This window comes from Cynocephalus volans, chromosome 2, assembly GCF_027409185.1.
Source record: "Cynocephalus volans isolate mCynVol1 chromosome 2, mCynVol1.pri, whole genome shotgun sequence".
NCBI classification, from domain to species: domain Eukaryota; kingdom Metazoa; phylum Chordata; class Mammalia; order Dermoptera; family Cynocephalidae; genus Cynocephalus; species Cynocephalus volans.
The window spans coordinates 226,489,241-226,512,110 of record NC_084461.1 but is presented as its reverse complement, the minus strand read 5'-3'; the positions used below and the strand labels follow the sequence as shown (position 1 = coordinate 226,512,110).

Here is a 22,870-nt window from a genome sequence, read left to right as displayed (position 1 = left end):
CCACAATTACTTGAAGTTGATACGACAAGCAAACAGAAAGGACATTGTTGGGGGGGGAGGGAGGAGGGAGGTTTTGGTGATGGGCAACAATAATCAGCCACAATGTATATCGACATAATAAAATTAAATTTAAAAAAAAAAGATTTTTTTTCTGATTATAACAGTTGTACTTAGTGTAGAATATTTAGGAAATGCAAAAGAAAGAAATAAAAATAATCTACAATTTCATCAACTAGAATGCCCACACTTAACATTTTGAAATACATACAGCTCCACAAACCCCTGTGTGAAAAGTTTGTGGCCTGTAATGTTTCAAGATTATGAAAGTTTCAGATTTGAGGAATTTGGTATGATACATATACTGCAATATCCCCAAAGGGGTTGGAGACAACACCTCGTAATCAAATGCAATATTTCTGCAGCAAAGCGAATACATAAAGATACAAATATCCATTCAGGTCAAGTGTTGCCACAAAAGGAGTTAAAAGAAATTTTAGGTTTTGGATTTCGGGATCTCAGATAATGGACCCATTTATAATACGGGGTCACCACCTCTGGCTGCTAGGTTGCCGGTGCACACCACCAGGAGGCACTGATAACATTGACTATGGTGTGGGTGGTATTCCCCGGAGCTGTACAACGCAACATGCCTGTGTATTTCTAGAATAATCTGCCCCACAAACTCTGAGTATCAATATATTCACGTCTCCTTTATTGCTTTTAATTAATTGCTTGAGGCTTCTTGATCCATATTATCAGGAAGTCTAGTCTTCCTCTTTCCTGAATTGTCCAAGTGCCTTATGGGCGGGCTAGTGTCGAACCAGCTTCTTAATGCTAGGAAGGAGGAGGGAGAAAGGGGTCCTAGCTTGTCCCACCTGCTCTTCCCTCTCAACAACTTGGCTTTGCTGTTGGGGAGGAGTCCTACGCATCTAACAGCTGCTTGCCTGGGATGCCCTGGCTGGTCTGGATTTCTTGGGCACACCGTCACGCCTACCATCCTCTCAAAGGCATGCCTCCATAGCACATGACTGTTGAGAGGAGAAGTCAGCCATGGTCACACTCCAACCCCAACCTGACCTCCCTTACAAATCTCTAGGTTCCTACAGGGAGCCTGGGTCAACAGCTCAGACTCCCACTTTCATCAGGTAGGTATTTCAGGACCTCGTTACTTTTCCATACAAATGGGCCTCGGCCATCTAAACAGATCCCCCTAATTTGGGGTCTTGAAGTACAAGGTCTGGGTTTCATTCGGTTTTTCCCAGAAGTTGTAGGGATCCTCATGCAAAAGGACCCTCTCCTGTCACCAGCTTTGCATTGCTGGGGCCCCAGGAAGGGACCACCTTGATGAGTGTAGGGAGATGTTATTCACCCCACACCCCCATACTTCGTACTATGCTTCCTAACTCTTCCCTTGTTTTCTCCAGGGAAGTCCATCCACATGATTATTCAAAGACCAAAGATCTGAATGAGGGTGTTTTATGTGTCTCTGCCTAGATAAAGTGAAGGCTGGCATAAAATTTAAGACAGTCTAGACCAGAGGGTCTGCATTTGCTGCCTTAGATTTACCTCTGGAGTCATTTGATTTGGTGTTCAAGGTTTGGTGGGCACACAGGTTTGTTTTACATATTTTTTTAATTGTGTCATTTCGAGTTCCTTTGTTGTGAGTTGCAGAAAAGCGGAATCCAAATAGGCTTAAGCAAAATGGATTATGGCTGACCAGTGAAAGCTGGAAAGTTCAGCATCAGTTTGGCTTCAGCACAGCATGATCTAGAACACAGGCAAGGTCCTAGTGACGCTTTCTCCTCTCTTGCTCCTGCTGGCTTTGCTCCATCACTCTGTGTCCTGGACCATCGCTGCACAGGTCTCCATCCATTTCACATATGGGAGTGGGGACCAGAAGCCTCTTTGCTGGGAAGTCCCAGTGAGTTGCACGGTATCTGCCTGGCCTTGGTTGCATCATTTGCCCACTCCCCAGTCAGTCACTGTGGTCAGCTGAATGCAATGCCCTGATTAGCTTAGGCCCCTGGGACAGGCGTGATGTCACTGCAGCTCAGGAGTCAGTTGGGATGATCCCCAGAGGAGTCTAGGTCTGGGCCCTACAAGGAGATGCCACTAAAAGGGTGTGTAGATATCTTTCCACATCATGAAAAACTTCATGAACTTCATCTTTAATGACTGAACACTAACCAATACATGGACATATTCTAATTTACTCGAACACTCTCCAGCTGTAGGGCAATTAGACTTTATTAAGGTAATGTTGCAAGGCACATTATTGCATGCTACTGTGGTCTATATTTTATATTATATTCTTAGGATAGGTCTTCAGAAGTGGAATATCTAGGTATATGTAAATGTTTATAATGCTCTTGGTAAACATTGCTAAGCTGCCTTCCAGAAATGCTCTTATAATATTCAGTCCCATTAGCAGAGCCTAAGAGTACCTGTCTTACCACCAGTAGTTCTCACTAACCTTTGGTGGGTTGATGAACAACACCACAAAATGAATTTGCATTGCTAGTTGGGCTAGACTATATTTTCCCCCACATTTTGAGGAGCCACACCACAGGGTCTGGACTTCAGCCTCCAAGCAATGGCAGATTCTCCCTGCACTAGTGCTGGAGCAGAGCCCTGCTCAGGAATCATTTTCCTTTCTGTGCTGTGCATCCTGAGAGAGGGCCGGAGGACTCCACAGATGCCTGGGTGCTCTTAGGAACACGTCACACTAAGCACAGAGCCTGACACATGGTAAGTGCTTAACAAGTAATCATTATTATTGCTACTGTCAGAAAAATGCCTGATCTTTCAGTCACTGTTTCGCTTTCCCCACCCCTGGGGGCAGCTCTGCCTGCCCTTCTGCAGAGCCCTGCATTGGCTCTTCTCTCCATTGGGAATGCCTCACGCTCCTCCCCACTGCCCTCCACCTGGACCAGTCCTGTCCATCCTCCAGTGCCTGCCCACGACTCCCTTCCACCCTCAGCCTTTGTGTTCTGAGCCACGGCACCTTGTTGGATTCACCTGAAAACCACTCAAAGAGCCCTAGGACTGCTCGTCCACTGATGACTTGAGCTGTCGCATCCTTCCTGCAACTTGACATGCGCAGTGAATCTGCCCTGCCCTCACAGCAGGGCTCCCCCAGGGCAGGCCTCTCTGCATACTTCCTTGAGCACCCCGAAGTGCTCTGTGTGTGGGGGGTGCTAGTCAGACTGGGCTCTACCCTGGTGGCTGCCAGCTCAGCCTTGTCCTGTCTGTTCTTGAGGCCCAGACAGTTTGGCATTACTGTGCTGTGATTTTTGAGCAAATCCTCCATAGCATCTTCCCTCCCAGGACTTGTAATTATAGAAATCAAGTCACCACATGCCACTGCCACGGAAGAAGCACAATTTAATGAACAAGAGGCAGATTTGACTCATCCACTTATTTCAAGGATCCTTGAAGTTCATCCCTCCGAAGCAGTGACATTGACTGCAGCCTTCACTCATGGAGGTGAGAAAGGATGGCCTGAGTATCTGTGACATGGATGCCTCCAGGGGATCAGGAACCCCTTCTGTCCCAGGAGACATCGCTATGAGGACACCTGTTCTGAGGTGATCAACAGCAACAGCACCTGGAAACTAGTTAGAAGTACATGTCTCAGCCCGAATCAGAAACAACACTGGGACTGGGGCCCCGCACCTGTGTCAAGGCCTCCAGGTGATTCTAATGCACATTCAAGTTCACACCATGGTTTGGACGAAAGAGAGAAGTTGCATGAGCCTCCTAAGAGATAAAGTATGAATATATTGCCTAGCGAGACATTTGGCACAATGTAGGTGCTAAATAATTGTATAAATAAGCATGTGCATTCTCCTGCCCACCTATCCACTCCCGATCCCCACAAACAAGATTCCTGGGAGAGATCTGAAGAGGAAGGCTTAGGACTGGATTAGACTTGAGTGAGAACAGCTAGAGGAAGGGCAAGGGGAGCAAAGCTTAAATGAACATGGCTCAGTCAGGGAGCAGAGGGGAGGGGGAATGGAAATCTCATAAGCATCAGGCTATTTGTGAACGGATTTGTTTCCAGGTTTTGGTAAAGGGACATAGTCTTGAACTCTAACTCCAGTGCTTTAGTGCACACCTCACAGCTGGAGCTGGCAAGCTGGTCTGCTGTCCTGGTCTCCCCACCGAAACCACCTCCAGCCCCCTTGGCGTATGCTGCCATTGAATGCTGTTTGCACAATCTGGTACCAGCGAGGTCCTTAGCGCACTAGCCAAGTCCAGCTCTTCCTTCCTGGCTGGCCCCAACGTCAGACTCTCTGTGGAGTCAACTCCATTCCTCGTCCTCTGGAGCCCTCTCCTCACACCCTCTCCCCAGACATCTGTAAGTTCCCCCATCACAGCTCTGTCTCCACCCTGGCCACAGAAGAAGACTTAGTTATAGGCTACAGCTCTGATGACATTTTATGAGCAACTTAGAGACAGGAGAGGCACCTATTGGTACACCTCAGACAAGACACCCTGGTATTACCAGGGCTCAGTATCCCTACTTCTTGAGTAAAAAGGTTATATCAGGAGGTTTCCAAAGGTTTCTCTAGCCTTAAACTCCCTAGCTCTCAGTGGTAGTGTTTATATTTGTCGCATGAACTGATATATGAGGCCCTACCCTTCCAGAGGATGCGTCAGTGCAGGGGTAGGGTGCAGCAGGAGGCCACGTTACTGCTCCTCCAGACGGGCACAGACGGAGTTGAGTGACCTCAGGAACCATGCACATCTAGACTGCGTGCTGGAAACTTCTGGCTCTCATGACAATGTAATGTTGATATTTTGGCTTTAAGGGCTAAAGAGTTATTTCATAATACATTTCTTTTTAAACCTGGCTTTACTGTGAAGGCACTCAGTGCCACTGGGACAACCCTAACAGGCTGGTAGTTGAGGGGTCACTCGCCAGGAAGTTCAGGGACAGTGCCAGCCATATAGGTCTTGGGCATCAAACCTGACGTTGCCTGTGGTATTGGTGAGACATTGGTGGACACATTGCTTATCCTTCCTGAGCCTGTTTTTCTGTGGCATCAATTGGGTGGTAAGTTGCAGGGCTGCTGTGAGGCTAAAGGAGATGCTGTATGTGAACTGCATGGTGATCTATAAATTGGAGGGGTCACTGATGACGCGAGCTCCTTCCACCACACAGTGGAGACGTGTGTCATCCACACGCCCATTCCACATCCCAAAGTCATCATAGTGTGCCTGGCACAGACACGGAGCCCCTGCCCCTGGCTAGACCCCAGGGACAGTCTGCCCACCTGCCCTCCCCCACCCCAGTAATCCAGAAATGAAGATTTGGATGAGTTCCAGGCATTTGGAGGGGGGGGGGGGTCTAAAGGTCCCCCAGAAACTGCAAATGCCAGAACAAATAAAACTATTATAGGACACCCATCTTTATAAAAAATGGAAAAGGATCATTTTGATGAGAAAAAATGAGTTGGGGGAAGAAAAATGAGAGATCTAATATTTGGAAGAAAGATATTTGGAGTCTCATCAAGCCCCAATATTTTTATATAGTTTGCTATTTATTTATATCCAGTCGTGTTCCCAAAAGAAGTAGACGTGGCAAACCACGCACTGGGTCTGCAGGCCAGTTTGAGACATCCCAGCGGTCTACAGCAGCGTGAAAGGAACCACGTAGTCCCACACACAATTCCTGCCAGAGCGAGGGAATGAGACAGAATGTGTCTTGAGGACCATCCCTCACCTTCACCTGACCTTTGTCAATAGGCAGGGCCACCTGCCCGGCAGACAGCACTTCCCAGGACAGCTGCTCACGCAGCAGCCCAGGACCGTCTGGAGCTCCTCAGAGGACAGGCCGAGCAGGTGCTGCTGGGCTCGCCTCCAGGTGCCCTGGGGTCCCCCTCACCTATGGGTTCCAGGTGCTCTTTCTCCAGTTCCTGTGGCTTTGCCCACAGTGGCTGCCACTGCAGCCTCCTTCAGGGGTGCCCAGGCGGAGGGCCAGAGAACTGGTGGTCTACATCCCCCACCCGTGGGCAGCCCAAAGCCAAGAGGCCCACAGGCCCAGCTGCCTCGCTTCAAAGCAGGACAAACTCTGAGGCGTGACTTAAGCTCCGAGATGGGGACAAGGCTGGGATGCTGGACTTCTCCCCCTCCTCCCGGCTTGACCCCGTCCTTACCTGCATCTCCTGGGAGCACCTCCTGGTGCATCGCTTGCTCAGGACCCCTGGTCTCATTAGCACAGCCGGAGACAGATGCCTTGGGCTGCTGCTTCTGTCTCCTCTTAAGGACTTGGGGCCACATCATTCTCTCAGGTTGCAGCTGATAGGACTGTTATACATCTGCCTCAGATTGGACCCAGATTCTCTTTCAGAAATCCCAATCAATCAGCTTCAGACACGGCAACCATAAGGTAATGTAAATGCGGGGAATAAAGGAGCCATCTGGGGCAGCTATTTTCTACAAATATACAGAAAGAGAAGCAGACATGGGAGACCAGGTGGCCTTTCTGGTCCTGCATGAGTCCCTGGAAGAGGGGACTGAAGAGGCCTCCCTGAAGAGGCCCCTGGCTGCTTATGTGAAATCTCTCCAGCTTGAACTACCCCAAGTAAAAGATCTTTGACCAGACAACCACAGACGTTCCTTTAAATGCCTTGGACACCCCCCTGAGGGTAGGGATATGAAGAAACTCCAGGGGGCCACTGTGCCTGCCTGGGCCATGCCCCTTCTTGAGGCCAGTCCAGGATGGGGATTTACAGGACACAGAAAGTGAGGCAGGACCCGGAAAGGCATAAGAGCAGCTGGTTTTCTGGAGCTTAGGACAGATACACACGAGTATGGAGAGGGCTTGGCCGGGGGGGCATTGGTGATCGTAAAGGAGGCTGTGTCCCCAGCAGCCCCCAAGATGTTATGCTTATGGATGGGAGTTGATCAATGTTTTGGAATGGTGACATTCAGTTTTTCAAGATACCACTGTACCCTTAATTTATTAGCGTTCTGTAAAAACACATAACATACACAATCTACAGTATAGAAGTATAATTTACAAAAATATAAAATCTGGGTTATTTTTTAGTATTCCAACATATCACTGTATGTGTTATGACAATATGCATGTCTAAACCACCCACACTTAATCAGCACGGTTATCTCCATGGGGAGTGGTGTCAACTCCCTCCTGTTTGTTTTAAAATAAAATATATATTAAGGAAAAGAAACAAACATTGGTTATATGTGCATACTTTATGTATCAAAGCTTTTGCAGCGGAGTTTGAAAGAAAACATCCATTTATACCATTATTTAGGTCCTGGTTTTCCAGTATCACTATGTGGCCCAAAGTGTTTTAAACTGAGCGTTTAGATGGAGGTCTTTCCACATGAAGGGAATGAGCGCCCCGAGATTTGCGTAGTCTTTTTCCTAGGTTATGAGATGATGATCAGCTAAAGCCAGCAGTATGGACACATTCCGTTTTCAGGCCTTCAGAACAGTGGGTATGCATGGTACAGGACAGGGCTAACTCCCAGAGCCCCTCAGGGGACTCAGTCTGGCACTTAGGGGCCAAGTCATTAGCAATGAAAGGCCCCAGAGTGATGCCCCGGTGGGCAGACTTTCTGGGTCCCAGTGAGGTTGCCTGTAAGCTCTGCCCTGCATCTGCAGCTGCACCCCTAGTTGAATCCTGGCCTCAGAAGGCTCTGAGAATGTCGCTCCGCTGGGCGTGGGTGGCGGGGCAGGAGCTTCCTTCCAGTCTGGAGTGGTCTTACCGGCAGGCACAGGTTTCCACAGACATGTTGGGGTACACCTTCAGAACCACATTCCGGTTCTCATCCAGGAAAAGGACCCCAAGGGAATTCATCTTGTCAGGAACGCAGCAGGGTTCTGGGATGCCAGGCACGATGCCCACAGCCCTGACGATGCTCTGGATGGTGGCATGGTTGGACGGGCGAACGACCTGCAAGATGGGAAGGGAGCAGGGTCACCTCAGCTCTCTGCCCTCACCTGCCCACCCCTGCCATCCACATGGGGCCCCAGACTTTGCCACTCTGCTATTCCTTGACTGAGACCATGGAAAAGGCGTCAACCTAAAAGAAAAGGTGAGATCCCAGGGCTGGGTACATATTTTCTCTGAAATCAGCTACACACTGAGAGTCCCAGGCTGAGGTCTGCAAGAGCCCCCAGGCCTCCCTGAGGGATGTCACATCCCCTACATGGCACTGGCCACTTGGGGGCGTGTGCGTCTCATACATCCCCAAGGACCACCTGGAACTGGGCAGAAGCTGTCCAGAGGGAAAGCCCATGAGAAGCCCAGAGCAAGACGCCCAGCCAGTGTCACCTGGGCCCATGGGCTGCCCAGATCTCAGTCTGAGGAATACAGACATGCTTCCTGAGTGGCCATGCTCACTGCTGAAAGGAAGGGTGCGTGAACCCCAGAGTGACTGGGCTGGAAACTGACATTTCCCAGGTGTGTCTGACTTGGAGAGTCGGGCTGCTTTACCTGCATCACCCCATTTCATCCTCTTATCAACTTTATGGGGTGGGTATTACCTTCATGTTACTGGTGAAGACGCTGAAGCTTCAAATGACTGAGTAACTTGATCAAGACCCCTCAGTTAGGAAGTGGCCTGGCTTGGAAACTGTGCCTACCTCTGACAAGATGAACACAACCAGGTAATCTGCTCCAGCTCATGGCTGGCCAAAGAGAGAGTTTTATATATCATAGTGCAGATGAGGAGGACTCCCTCTTTTGTGGGGAGGCGGGAGGGGAGCAGGGCAGGGACACCTGCATGCATGGGAGTTCTGGCTGGTGTCCCAGGAGCGGGGAGGCAGTGAGCCAGGATGATAAGGTAAGTGCAGGGCCAGCCATCTGCGGGCCTGCAGAGTTGTGGTCATGTGTCTCCCCCTGCCTGTGCTGGGCCCCCCAGCAGACCCTGGCTGTCTGTCAGGTACCTCTTTTCCTCTCTCTTGCACATTCACAGCTTTGAGGAGAAGCCCCTGAATTCCCAAACAGGTTAATGCTGCCCTGCGTCTTGGTCTGGACTTTCCCAGCTGGCTGACTTATTTACGTTCAGATTGGATTTATGCCCTGATTTCCTTTCTCGCAGGGGAAGGCGTGACCTGGACTCAGTAGAGTAACTAAGCTAGGAAGGGAGGAAACTGCTGGGTGTTGCAGTGCAGGCTGCAGGAGATGGATGGACACAGCCACAGCCCAGCCTGGAGATGAGAATCTGGAAACCCAGGGCCAGTGCAATGGATACAACAGCTCGGTGTTGCGTGTCTCGCAGACTGCTGTGCACAGTGAGAGCCAGCTGCCCTGTGGGTCCCTGCCCTGAGCTGGGGGGAAGAGGGAGCCACACCAGTAGAGCCACTGAGGCTAGAGCCAGGCTGGTCACAGATGCCAGTGGCCTTGGGTCCAAGCTAGGAACAGAAATCAGAGCCATGGCCATCAGGGAGCTTCTAGGACCTGCCCTGTCTACAGGTGGCAGCACCTACTCAACCTCTGTAGGTAGGTGCTATGTGGGAATGCACTTCTAAAGAGAGGGACTGTCCTGCTTCTCAAAAGAAGAAATGTCCTGATTAAAAATTCCAGTTCAACCAAATCAACACTTTCAAAAGCATGGCCAAACCAAATACATCTGTGGGCCGTATCCACCCAACAGGCTCGACCTCTGTCTACTCATTCTCTCCCTGGAATGGATGGGAGGTGTTAGTATCTCCCTTTTGCAGATGAGGAAACCGAGGTGACAGGAGCAGAGGGACTCGCTAATAGGGGTAGAGATGAGAGTGTAAAATCTGACAAGAGGCAGAACACAGGGGTGCGCCTCAAACACACTCCACCTTGGGCATGGGGAACTCGCACGTGCCCGCGCAGTAGTAGGCGTCAAAGGATTTGGGCGAGACGATCCATTCGTTCCACCCGATGTCTGCAAAGTCCACCTTCAGATACCTCCGGGAACACACCCGCGGCTCGTCCCACTGCTTGCGTCGGGCTTTCTGCATTGTCTTCTCGTCAAAGTCTAGCACCTGCGAGGAGGCCAAGAACGTGTCCTGGCCCTTCTTCCTGCGGTCCTTGCGCCCCGGCCGGGGCTTCAGCGCCCGGAAGGGGCCGGGCCACAGCTCGTGCCTGTGGTAGTGCGGGGCGTGGGGGACGTGCGCCGGCCGCTCGTGCAGCCCCGGCAGTTCGTTGTCCTGGAGGGGCCCGGTGGCCTGCGCGGCCCGGCGCACGCGGGGGTCCGCTGAGCCGTTGGGGGCTGCGTGGGGCTCGGGGTCTCCGGCTGGGAAAGGGTCGTATCTCTGCAGCGTCACCGCCACGCTGTTGGGCTCTGAAATGGCCAGGTCGTTGGCGTAGACGAGGATGTAGGGGGAGGGGCGGCTGGGGCTGTGCACCCCGGGGTCCCTCTCCCCAGAATCCAGCTGAGCAGAGAGGAGCAGCTCGCCATCCCGGCGGGCCGCCTTGACGATGGGGGAGATGTCCTTGGCCTGCCACAGGCCACGCGGAGGGGGCACCAGGGCCATGGCCCCGCGGAGCAGCCCCTGCGTGGCCGTGTTCTGCGAGAGGCTGCGGAAGAGCAGGTGCTGGCGCGCCGGCGGGCCTGGGGACAGCAGGCGGCACGACACGTTCTTGGCCCGCGGCTTGCACAGCATCTCGCGCGCCCGGGGCCACCGTGGTGGCTCTGAGTAGAAGTGAAACGTGGCTGTGAGAATCATTTCTGAATCCTGCATGGAAGTCAGGTTGAAGAAGTACACGGCCTTCTGGTCGATCACTTCTGCGAGGGAAGGACACACCACAGCCTGTTAGGTTCTCTCCTGGAGAGGCCCGGTGCTCACGGGGTCTCCCACCCAGACCAACGCCCCCCTGACCCAGCACTTCCAGGCCAGGCCCACGCTTTGCTTTCCTCGTGCAATTCTCACATCAAACTGATGAGGGCGCCCTTTACGATCCTCAGTGAAAGGGTGAGGAATTGAGGTCAGAGAGGTTGCAGATTGTTAATATCCCATTGAAAAAAAAAAAAAAAAAAGAAATAGAAACTGAAAGGTAGTCAGGCAGGGTTGGCCTCAGGCCTGCTGGATCCTAGAGCTCCCATTTCCCTGCCTGGCATTCTACTCAATGAACAAATGAACAAATATCACTGACACCTCCACTAAGTGCTCGAGATGGTTTGGGTTGGGTCCAAGCCCTGTCTCAAGGCAGCCCCTCCAGTATTTGCATAGCCTTCTGTTTTATGCAGTCAGTTTCTAACTGCAATCATTAAGTGCAGTTTACATTAAATGTGGTGATTCTTCCAGTGAGGTGAAATAAGCACAACTTCCTTCTTTTCACTGCATTCTGAGTGCTTTCTAAGGGAAACGGGGGTTAAGAGCGAAGCTATTTGACCATTAGCTATTTGTTCTGCCAGAGAACTTTTAAGATTGTTTTACAAGGAAAAAGCAGTACAGTCATCCTTTGGTATCTGTGGGGGATTGGTTCCAGGACCTCCAGGAATACCAAAATCCTGGGATATTCAAGTCACTGATATAAAATGATGTAGTATTTGCATATAACCTATGCACATGCTCCTGTTCACTTTAAATCATCTCTAGGTTACTTATAATACCTAGTACAATGTACATGCTACGTAAATAGTTGTTTTACCGTATTGTTTAGGGAATAATGACAAGGAAAAGAGTCTGTACGTGTTCAGTACAGATGCAACCATCCTCCTCCCCCCCACAATACAGCATTTTTGATCTATGGTTGGTTGAATCCATGGATGTGGAACCCACGGATACAGAGGACCAACTGTATCGTGTTTGCACAAGATCACCTGACAAAATCTCCAAGGTCCAGGTTGCTCTCTAGAGACCTGAACCATGGTAAGGACGAGAACCTCTCAACCATCACATCTGCAGCGCAACTAGAGAATGCTCCAGCCCCTGCTTTCCAGGGTTGCAACCACCCCTTCCTTCTTGCCTGGTTCCGCCAGGTGTTCCCCAGGGCCTGAGGGCAGCCCATCCTCATCCGCAGCCTCAGGAAGCTGCCCCGGCCTTGGCCAGCAACATGGGCTCTCAAAATGGCCAAGTCCCCTCTATGATTAGGAGGGGAAGAGGAGGTCTTTCCTGGTGCCTGCCTCCCTATGATGCTGCAGACTAGCAGGAGACCAGAGCAGCTGGGGTTGGCTTCTCACCCGCACTGCTTTACTTCCTGCTGATGACCTCCCAGTGTCTGTATGCTGGGTAAAGCCTAGAGAGGAATGGGGTTGACCCACGAGTGGGGTGAAAGTTCACCAACAATGCAGTGCCACCACCACCCCAACCATGCTAGAAAACTCCATAGGAACCAAGCTCGCAGGCCCCACTGGGACCACACTGTGCTCTGAGCCTTGTTTTCCTCATGTTGCCCCATGGGGACAACCAGATCTCTCTTTCACATGATTGTTTGGAGGCTTCAATAAATAGCATGTGTAATGTGCCAGGCACAAAGGAGGTGCCCCCAAATGTGCTTCCCTGCCACTTCTATGGAAAGAACCAAGGCTGGCAGAACAAGCTCATCCTATAACAACTAGGGGTCTTCCACTCACAGATCTAAATATCATAGTTGTGACCCAACTAACGAGGCAGATGTGTTTTTCTTTTACCTAGTTCAAATCTTAACTCATAGATGGTTCTGCTAATAGACTCAGAGTGGTGAGGAACCTTTCAGGTCATGCCAGAGGGTAAGAGACCTACCTCCATTTGGCTTGAAAGCCTGTGGCCAGAGGGAACTTACCCGTCACTGGGCTGCCTGCTCTGTGAAGATCCTCCCTGCTGAAAACTGCCGTGATGGTCACCCCCACCCCAGTGAGTGAGGGGCCACAGGCTAGCCTCTCTCTGGACATGCCTGCATGCATGCAATGCAGGGGGCTCTGGGCTGTGGCCGAGAGAAGGGACACCTATCTGACGTCTCCCAGCTTAGAGGAACCCAGGCCACAAAGGAGAAGCCCCAAAGAGAAGTCCCTATTTCCTATGAACTGTGCTGGTGCCCTGTGGCTCACATCTCATAGTGAGAAAAGACTCTTCCTCCCTCCTTTCTCTCTTTCTCTCTTCCTTCTATCCCTCCTTTTTCCCAATAAACATTTGCTAAACTCCTACTTTGGGCTAAGTGTTGGGCTGAAGGAGTCATAGTAAAGGTGGTCAGTGGTGCCGTGGAAGAGCTTAGCCCAGTAGGGAGAAAGACTGGTAATGATGGGGCCCATTTGCAGCATCCCATCACCTTACATCAAAGCTTGTAGGTGAGTGGGAAGGGACAGGGGAAAAGTGAGGTCTGTCCGCTTCAGTTAACACAGGCGGGTGCCTTGAAGCACAGTAACCACACCTTAGGAAGTCCAGAAAGCCTCATTCTTTGGAAAGATACAGCTGATGTTGCAAAGCCAACTGGAGACACTGGGCAGCTGGATCTTTGGTGTGTTTCTCATCTTAAATAGGAATAATATTGTTTACTGGTTATGGAGTTCTGTGCTCCAGGCCTATGTGCTTGGCCCTGTTCAGAGTGTTCTGCAGGCCTGATTCATCATTTTCACAGTAAAGAAGCAGGGATGGGTCATTCATTCCATGGACCAAGAGCTGACACTTCAGAGAGGGTATATAACTTGCCTAAAGTCACACAGATGGTAAGGGGCCAAGCCAGAGCGTGAACCCAGGTCTGTCTGACCCCAAGCCCTGCCCTTTGCTCCCCCATGAGCTCTGGCTATGATTGTAATGTGCCCAAGAGCAAAGGGACAAAGGTCATGTGCTGTGAACTGCCCCTATTTTGTAAACACAAGTCATTATTTGAATGTTTTTGGATTCTGACTCTGCAAGAGGAAAGGACTGACCTTTTTTAGATAAGCTGATCTCTCTATGGATCTCGAGAATTCTCAGAGCCCTGACCCAGTCCACTTTGCTGGGCACTCAGCCTCCTTCTTGAGGGCAGTGGGGATAGGACTGTGGGGGAAGGGGCTTCCCATCCCAAGGGTCCCTCCAGGCTCCCAGCTGGCCAAGCCTTAGGCCAAGAGCAGCTCCCAGATGGCTCTGCCTTATACACACAGAATCTAAGCGACCTGGGGATTTGTCCCTTCATCCATTGTCCCTGAAACAGCCATCAGGGCAACCAGAGTGAGAACACTGGGTTGAAGATGCAGGCACCAAGCCAAGCTGGTGGAAGAAAGGTGTGCCAACCAGTGGCACTGCAGGGCAGAGAAGGAACTAATGTGGGCTCCCAGGGCAGGCTTACTCCTGCTTGCATCACTTACTAGCTGTGGGGCCTTAGGCAAGTCATGGGACCTCTCTGTGATTCTGTTTCCTCATCTGTAAACTGGGCAGAGTATTTGTATGTACCTCCTAAAGTTGCTGTGAGATCAGCTCTGCAGAGCTCACTCACAGCACAGTGCGTGGCACCCAGCACAGGCTCAGAACATGCTGGCCAGGTGGCCTCAGGAGCTGTTGCTACCATCAGGGCACATGTCCTTGCTCCCCGACCTCCTGCCCTGTGGGAGGCCTCATTGCCCAGCCACCCCTCCAGCAGGAGCCTCAGAACTCTCCCTGATTCCCCTTCCCCTCCCTCTTCTCACCAGTCCCCAGTCCCCTTTGGCTTTGCCTCCTGTTTCTACACGACCACCCAAAACACTGCAGCCTTCCCATCACGGCCTTCGTACAAGACCCTACCTTGTCTACAACAGTGATCCCAACCTCTGCCACCCCACGCCACACTCAAGCTTCAGAAGCAAATCATCCATTAGAGACGATGGGCTAACGTCCTTACTATGTAAAGAACCTCTACAGATCAGCAAGAAAAAGTCAAGAACTCTGATAGGAGGAAGCAATTTCCACAGGAAAAATTGCGAATGGCCAATGGGCTTGGAAAACAGTTCAGGATGTCCAGTAACGAAAAAAAGTAATTTTAAATGAGACTACCTGCATGTTTTACCTGCAGATTTTACCTGCATGTTGAAAATATGATACCAGTAGTGTAAAATCTATCCATGTATCTATCTATCTACATATGTAGGATTGGAAAGATTTCACTAAAATATTATATGAACTCTGGTTACAGCTGGGTGTGCGATTAGGGATGACTTATGCTGTTTACTGTGATTTTCTATGATTTCCAGATAAGCATGCATTTCTTTTATAATCTCAATCAATCTCTCTCTCTCCCTCTCTCCATCTCTCCTCTTTCTTTTCACTCCCTCCCCCCACTCCCTGCCCCCATCATACACCTGCTCACTGTGTACTGCCCATTGCCTGCAGGCAAATTCATCACACTCAGGGCTCTCAGACCTGCCTTCCACCTCCATCTCCTGCCTCTCCCCTCACATTATTTCCTCACTAAAGCCAAACTCCTCGCAGTTCCCAGCACACGGAAGACTGCTTCACGTCTGCGTTTGGCTAAACCCCACCTGCCAAATTCTGCTGTGACCTTACCTGCTCTGCACTGGCTCCTCCCCCAGCCCTGCCCCTGCTGGGCCAGTGCTGTCCTTGGGGCTCCCTCAGAACACCCCTAGCCCTTCATATCTCCATCACACTAGCTGTCCCACCACTATTCTGCTTTCTTCCACCTGCCCTGCCAGCTCCCAAGCTTTTCTATGCATCTTTTTGTCCTCCAAGATAACAGCACCTGCCACCAAATGAGCTGCTTAGGAAATACTTGGGGAACTGAAATGAACTTGACTTTTGGCATTTTTGTCACATGGTATGTAGTATTACTCTCATTTTAGAGATGGAGAAAACAAGCTCAGTGTCACAACGGTAGGTGACGAAGCTTTGATTTAAATGCAGGTCATTTGGTGGGAGCGTGAGGAGAGGGCGGTTTAAACTCAACCACTAGGGTCAGGCTCAGAGGCTTTCTCTCCACTGATACAGACAATAGGAAACACGCACTTCAGGGAGCAGTGGAATTGCAGGGGACTGGAGGGGTGGCTGGTGTAATAACAGTAAGAGATAATTAATTGTTGACACTTTACATGTGCCAGGAGTGGTTTTAAGCACTTTTTATCTCAGTTCATTTCTTAAAAAAAAATCCTATGTGGAAGGGCACATTATTAGCCCCATTTTATAAGTCAAAAATTCTGAGTCATAGACAAGTTTAGTCCCAATTCTGTGATCTGGACTCCGCCAATCTAGCTCCCAGCCGGCACTCAGAAGCTGAGCTACACTGCTTGGGGGCAGGAGAGGACACGGGTACAGTACAAAGGTTGAGGCACTGGATGTGTCACTGTTTAGGGAGAGGTGCTACCCACCAAGGCAGCAGAGACCCACCATCGTGGAGCAGGCTGGTGCTGGTATGTGCCAGTACCAGAGCTGAAGCCTCCCACATGTGGTGTCACCCATAAGACAGGGGTCCCTGCCCATGTTCACAGGTCCTCACAGATGGTCACTGGGTGAGGAAGCAGGCACTTCTGAGGGCTGGCAAGGGGCTGGGTGTGAAACCACTGAAATGAATCAAGGGAAGGGATGAGAAACCAACCTGCCTGGGCCGCCACTCTATGGCAGGCACAAGATCCATCTCATCCCACTTAATTCTCACCTTCTCTCTGTACATCCATGGAAACTCATGTTCAGGGAGGTTAAGTAATACATATCACAGCACACAGCCAGTAGCTAGTGAAGCTGGGATTCACACTCAAGTTTGCCTCAGGGTTCCAAGAGGAGGGATCTGTCACACAGTTCCAGAATGTACCAGAATTCTTATTTCCCCGATTTGTCTGTTTCACCCTACCCCTTCCAGGCCCTGGGCTTAGTTCTGATGGAGATGGCTATGTGTGTGTGTGTCTGTGTGTTGGGGGGTGGCAGTGAGAACAGCAATGGCCTGGCAGATGGGAGGTGCCAACCACTGCTATTGTGAATAGTCCCCCCCACCTCATTTTCCTTATCTGCAAAATGGTAGGGAGGTCCTGACTTCAGGTTCTTTCCAGGGTTAGTGTCCAGTGCTCCACTGGTACCTATACTACGCCCGTACCATGAAAACGGAAAGACAGAAGCGTGCACTTCCATGCCGGGGCTGCAGTGAGTGGGTGGGCTAAATGGGAATGCTCACCCCTTGTTGCAGCAGTGACCTCGCCAGCCTCGCTTCCTCAACTTACAAAGCTTTGAGGACTGAGTTAATAGGTGTAAGCAGGGTCAAGTTTAAACCCACAGGAGCACAGAGTGCTAGCACAATGCTTTGTATCCCCAGGGGAATGGCGTACACCACACCACCACCACCACCACCACCTAACCTGGCCAGTGCTGGGCTCGGAGCTTACATGTATTATCTCATTTCATCTTTCCTGCAACCCCGCAGGGGGAGACACTGTCATGCCCCACCCATTTTATAGATAAGTCCACTCAAGTCCATGTGGCTTCAGCGATTCACCCAAGGTCACGTTCATGCCAAAAGATTCTTAAGTGGCTTGATTTAACAATGTTGCTCCAGAAATAGACTCCAGGAGGTGAATAAAGAGTAACAGGGAGGATGGATTTAGATCTGATTGGCCTGGAGCCCGGGGACACTGACCTGGTGAGTGTGCTCAGTAAACAATGAGAGGACAGTGTCTCTTTGTGGCAGGTGTTCCCTAGTCCATGGTTATGGGAGGCCAAGTTTTCCATGTCTGGCTCTGAGGCCATGGATGTTACCTTGATTCACACAACCAGTGAGCAGCAAGTGACAGATCTGACACCAGGCTTCCTGGCCCTAAATCTGGGCTTGTTCCTTCGACTTCAGGAGGGAAGCTTGCAGATTGAAGGTTTTTCTCCTTATTAATTGTCTCCTCCTCCACAGGGCTGCAGGGGACCCTCACTCACATTTTCTGGAACAGCATTCTGCCACCAGGAGTAGTCACCATGACAACCAGGGTCTTCCCACCACCAGGCTGCACCTCCCCTCTGTCTGCCCAGGGCCTGCAGAGGTGGGCTGTTGGGGTTGTAGCCCAGAAGCACTCTCCGAGCAGGGCAGGGAGGACAGACCTGTGAAGTGCCCAGCTTCACACAAGGTGAGGGGAAAGTGGAAATATGGGACAGGGACAAGAGGGGGCAGGGTGCTCCCACTACTCAAGCTTCTGGAGCTTTCCTCAAGCTCCTGTAGTCTGATTACTTTATGCCAGTGTCCAGAAGTCCTCGGTCCCATACACCCCAAACCCTTCTCAGTCCATTCTGTTTCTGCTGCCACCGAAACCACTAACTGCCCCAGCTAGAGGCCTAGTGCCTGGTACTTCTATCAGGGCTGCCTTCTGTCCACCTGATGGTGCCAAGACAACTCATCCATCAAGTGCCAACACGACTGACCCTGCTGACACGGATACCTCCCATGCCATTTTCTCCACCCTGTGCTTACAGCCTTGCGTATGGGGGTGGGGTGGTGGGAGGGGGGAGGTCTGTGTCCTGCAAGTGTGGGAACACCCCAGAGGCAGGAACTCTGTGCCATGCTGTGCCACTGCGCTGTCCCCACTGGAGCCACTGGAGGCTTGGGGGCCTGACATAGAGCGTTAAGTGAACTGGTGGTGAAAGAATGAATGAGTGAGTCAATGAATAGAAGAGGAAAAGCAGAGGAGCAGGGGTGGGGAGGGCAGACGAGTGAAGAAGGGGGAGAACGAGGAGAAGGGGGTCCCCGGGGCAGCCTCTACTCACCCCGCCAGGCCCGGAAGCTGCGGACCGTGTTGCCCCCTCCGGGCCGCGCGCCCAGTCGACTGTACTTCTCGTAGAGCCGCAGCATGTGGACAGCGACCATGTCCTGGGCGCCGCCGGGGCCCTGCGCGGCTGCTGCATCCCCCGGGAACCGCTGGGGGTCCTTGCGCCCCCGCAGGTCGTCGGTGGCCGCTCGCGGCGAGGACCAGGGGGGTGCCGTGTGGCTGCCGCGCACGTCCCGGAGCATCAGGAGAAGCAGCGACAGCAGCGGCAGCAGTTGGGATCCCGGGCTGGTCCTAGCGGGGCCACGAGCCATGGCGGGGTGAAGGGCTGGAGCCCGGGAGGGAGGAAGGGGAGCGTGGGCGTCCCGCGGCGGGAGGGTGCGCGGGGCGCTGGGGACCGGGGTCCGCGCGGGAGGACGCGGAGCCGAGCGGGGCGGGCGGCCGGCGCACGGTGGGTCCGCGCCGCCCGAGACCCCGCCAGCGGTCACGGCCGTGCGGAGCCGAGCCGAGCCCGAGCCGGCGCGCTTGCTCCGTGGACTCGCGCGGGGACACTTTGCAGCCCACGGCGGGCCGGACTCGGCGGGCTGGAGGGGCGGGGCGGGGCGGGGCGGGGCGGCGCCCTCGGCGGAGCTGGCTGCGCGCCCCGGACCACTCGGGCCGCCGGTGCGGGGGGCGTGGGCGAGCGCGCTCCCGGCTCCCCCGCAGAGAGCCCGAGACCCAGCCCGGAGCCGGCTCCTGTGTGTCGGCGCCTCAGCTCGGCCAGGGCTGCGCGGGGGCTGCGAGGACTTTCGCGGGGGGCCGCCTGCAGGGTTGCCCCTGCGATGGTATGCGATGGCTAAGTGGTTGCAAGATGACAGCTCCCCCGTGAGGACCCGAGACGGGATGTGTGTGCCCTCAGCTGTCTCTGAGCCGCCAGAGTGTTTCCAAAATGCAAGAGTGGAGGGACGGGAACCCTCCCTGGGCAGGCTCTGAAAAGAAAAGCCCTTGCCCCAAAGCTCAACCAACCTAAGGCAACGGGAACAAGATCCTGATTAAAATTCAGAATTAGCTGATCAACTGACCTTTTATTTGGCAACAATGATTCCAGTTGTTAAAGAAACACATCAAAGGTCCTTATTAATCTTTGGACATGTAGCCTTCAGGACTGCACCAAAAAGGACATGCTTTCAATTTGCTTTTAAAAACGCTTCCAAAGCATCAGAGCAGGAGGAGAGAAAGCTTTCCCAGGAAGGGTTCCCAGTGAAGCGAGGATGTAGTGAGTCCCCAGCTGGCTGCCCCTCAGTTTAGCTGGGTATTAGGTCCTGAGCTTTATCTTGCCTCTAGAAGGTTTTCTTCCCCCTGGCTCTGTGAACTCACAGGGGAAAATGACACCTTTATTTTCACTAACTCTAACTGAAATTTATCATTTCCTAGTATTATAAACGCAGGCAACCAACCGCAGTGGTGTTAGCCACACCTGTGACTTTGTCACCAATAGACAACATCCACAGATATTTTCAAATCACATGAGAGCAGTTGCATATTTTTCAAAGCATCATTTTGCCCATCACTATTTTTGAAATTATAGTAATCGTTAGGCCCACTGCTAGTTAGTTAATGAACGGATGAAAAGGGACATTTCACTATGTTACTATGTTGTAGTGATTTAAAAAAATATTTTGATAACTATATTTTAATGCAATTGGCTTCCTTTGTAATTCCGTATATTTTATCTTATGCATTTAAAAACATTCTTTTGAGAAGCAGTCTAGGGCGTCACCAGACTGAGAAAGAGGTCCAACACCCACCTAAAAAGTTTAAGAACCTTTGAGAGGGAAGGAAAGAACCTCTCCAAACCCATGTTCTTCTTGAAAGCTCCCGGATACCGTCTATGCTACATTTCAAAGGGGTATTTGCAAACTTGAAAACACACTGTTCCCTTTACTTGGTAAATTTGGGCTCTGGGAGCCAAAATAGTTACTTTTCTTGGAGGGCTCACAATGCAATAATTGAAAAATTGCTGGAAAAAGCTTCTGTTGGTGTGTAAAACACAACCCATTTGTAATTTTCTAAAATCTCATAGTGTCAAATGAGAGGCCATCCTATTAAGAGCCTCTGAACCTCAAGCCTGTAGCTTTTGGGAAACTGGAGAGAAGCATTTCATTTATTTTGAAAATTAGCTCATATTGCATCAACTTCCGGTTAGGATAGCTCCTATTTGTTCTGTGAACTGGTGTTCAAAAATGATCTGCCTGGAAGTGAGACGATCATGTGGCAGCCTGGGACTTGACGAAGCTCTCCCTGTAAATGATCCGGGCCATCTTTGACTGCTCCTCCCCCACCCCCACTTCCCTCACTTCCCCATGTGCCCCTCACTTCCCCTCTGCCCCCCTCTCCCCTTCTCCCCCAGAATGCCTCTGACCTGCACCGGCTGGGGGTAACCTCTCCTCATGGGTAGTTTTGTTTCTGCGGGGCCCAGCACAATTGAGGCCTGTGAAAGGAGGGTGAGTCTGCAGGAGGCCTCCCAAGCTGGGCTATTCGGGATCCGCGTCCATTAAAGCCTTCTTGCTCGCCTTAACTCATTCCCGCTCCATTCAAGCCAGCTGAGGGTCAGGCTTTAGCCAGCACTAAAACCTGTAGGGTACAGATTCTCTGACATTGTTGGGAAAGAATTAAGCCATCGGCCAGGGACGGCTAATATTTCTTGCCTCGTTTTATTGCTGAACAGCGGGACTGTAAAGTCTTGAATACTGGAGCACTGTGGCCCCCTTTCATGTAGCCGAGATGATGGGATAAAAATGTGTTTGGTGAAGCAATTCAGATTACCACTGGGTCACATCCTCGCTGGCGCCCAGCACGGCCCTTGAAACAGCATTGCTAAGACAAGAAACAATCTCTCTGCAATTTCAGCTCATGCAGAACAGTGTTTCTAGTGTGGAAATGAGGCTAATTGTGGAGCTTGCCAACGCGAATGTTTTGTTTTTAATAGCTCAGGCCACAGCTCAAAATAAGAGTTGAGATGGCAGACTGTGGATACAAGTCCTCAGATCCATGATTTTTGACAGCTTCCTGCAAAATTACCCCAGTCCTGGGAGGATTGTGCCCTGTTATTACGAGGGGGGCTGAAGTCTTGAACTTGCCAGTCGGGATGGAGAGTGTTCTCTCCAGAGAGGTGAGAGGTTGTTTGGGGGCCCTCGGTCTTCCAGGCCTCTCTGCCACATCTCTGGGATAGCAGGGGTCCCTTCAGCTCAGAAAGTCTCAGGGAAGCACTGAAGAGGCTTAACAGTTATGAAGCTCTATGCCCAGTAAAGGAGAGAAGCGAACTCTGGATAGTTCTGCAAATCAAGCTCATTTGGTTTCATCAAGAACCTCTCCCCAAATGAAATGTTTCCAGGCAATTGTTTCATGACATTATCCAGTTAATTGGTGGCAGAGCCAGTTTGTGGGTCTGACTCTGTAACCCTGGGGCAGCCCCATCCCTTCTCTCGAATCCTGGTAGCCTCTCATTTAAATGAGACACTGACCCCCAGGCTCTGTTTCAGCTCTAACACTGTACTTCCGGGTCTGTGGCCTCATGTCAACCTGTTCTTGGAAGTGAGTGGGTCTACATGACCATGTGGAGTCAACTGGGATTAGGTTCATGTCCCTATTTTCACTACTACCTAGCTGCGTGTCCTTAAGCAAGTTACTTGCCTTCTCTGGGCCTCGGTTTCTTCAGCTCTAAAATGGGGACAAGAACAGAATACTGTGAGGATCACTGATAAAGGTTTAATGTGAAGCTGTACTAAATCACACTGGGCAGTGTTTTTGTTCTTCTTCTTTATCCTGTGTTCAAAACAGATCGTAGCCCATATGAAGTGGACCCAGACTCAGGGAGACTTAGTGAGAGGTGGCATGAACCTGGCTTGTTCTTGCTCTGCAGAGGAAATACATTTCTTAATGTATTTCTTAATGTACTTAGCACAGAGTGCCAAGAGCTGAAAAGAAAAGGAAAGGCAGTGTTTTCTTGATTAGGAAGTTGTAGACCTCCACCAACTGGCTGCTGTCATTAGTGCCTACGGGTCCCTGTGCAAAGATTAGGGGGATGATTCACAGCTCTTCTTCTAGATTTTCAAAGCTCTTGGCCCTTAAGGACAAAAAAAAAAAAAAAAAAAAAAAATGCGAGTAAGTCCCTGTTCCCATTTGGAGCATGAGCTGTGGGGTGCTGCAGACAAGAATCCCAGGGCCTCCCCAGGCTGTTGGGCCAGAGTGTAATAAATCTGTGAAATAACAAGCACAAAAGACTTTATAATCAATGACAGATTTTATTTTTGCTCTG

The 22,870-nt window shown here is 51.2% G+C and overlaps 1 protein-coding gene across 1 annotated transcript; it reads right to left on the bottom strand.

Moving 5' to 3' along the window:
* Nucleotides 1–6,949: 6,949 nt before the first annotated feature.
* On the bottom strand, nucleotides 6,950–19,075 carry GDF10 (growth differentiation factor 10). Its single transcript, XM_063086639.1, has 3 exons — nucleotides 18,575–19,075; nucleotides 9,815–10,743; nucleotides 6,950–7,931 (listed from the first exon to the last, which is right to left on the bottom strand). The coding sequence occupies exons 1-3, from the start codon at nucleotides 18,885–18,887 to the stop codon at nucleotides 7,740–7,742; spliced, it is 1,434 nt and encodes a 477-aa protein (XP_062942709.1). The 5' UTR covers nucleotides 18,888–19,075; the 3' UTR covers nucleotides 6,950–7,739.
* Between the last annotated feature and the right edge of the window lie 3,795 nt (nucleotides 19,076–22,870).

Bases quoted from the DNA above. Each gene is read 5' to 3' on its own strand.
- GDF10 (XM_063086639.1), bottom strand. From the start codon at position 18,887: ATGGCTCGTGGCCCCGCTAGGACCAGCCCGGGATCCCAACTGCTGCCG. The intron at 10,744-18,574 runs GTGAGTAGAGGC...CTTCCCTCGCAG, and splicing joins CAGCTTCCGGGCCTGGCGGG to AAGTGATCGACCAGAAGGCC. The intron at 7,932-9,814 runs GTGGAGTGTGTT...CCCATCTTGCAG, and splicing joins GCGAGTTCCCCATGCCCAAG to GTCGTTCGCCCGTCCAACCA.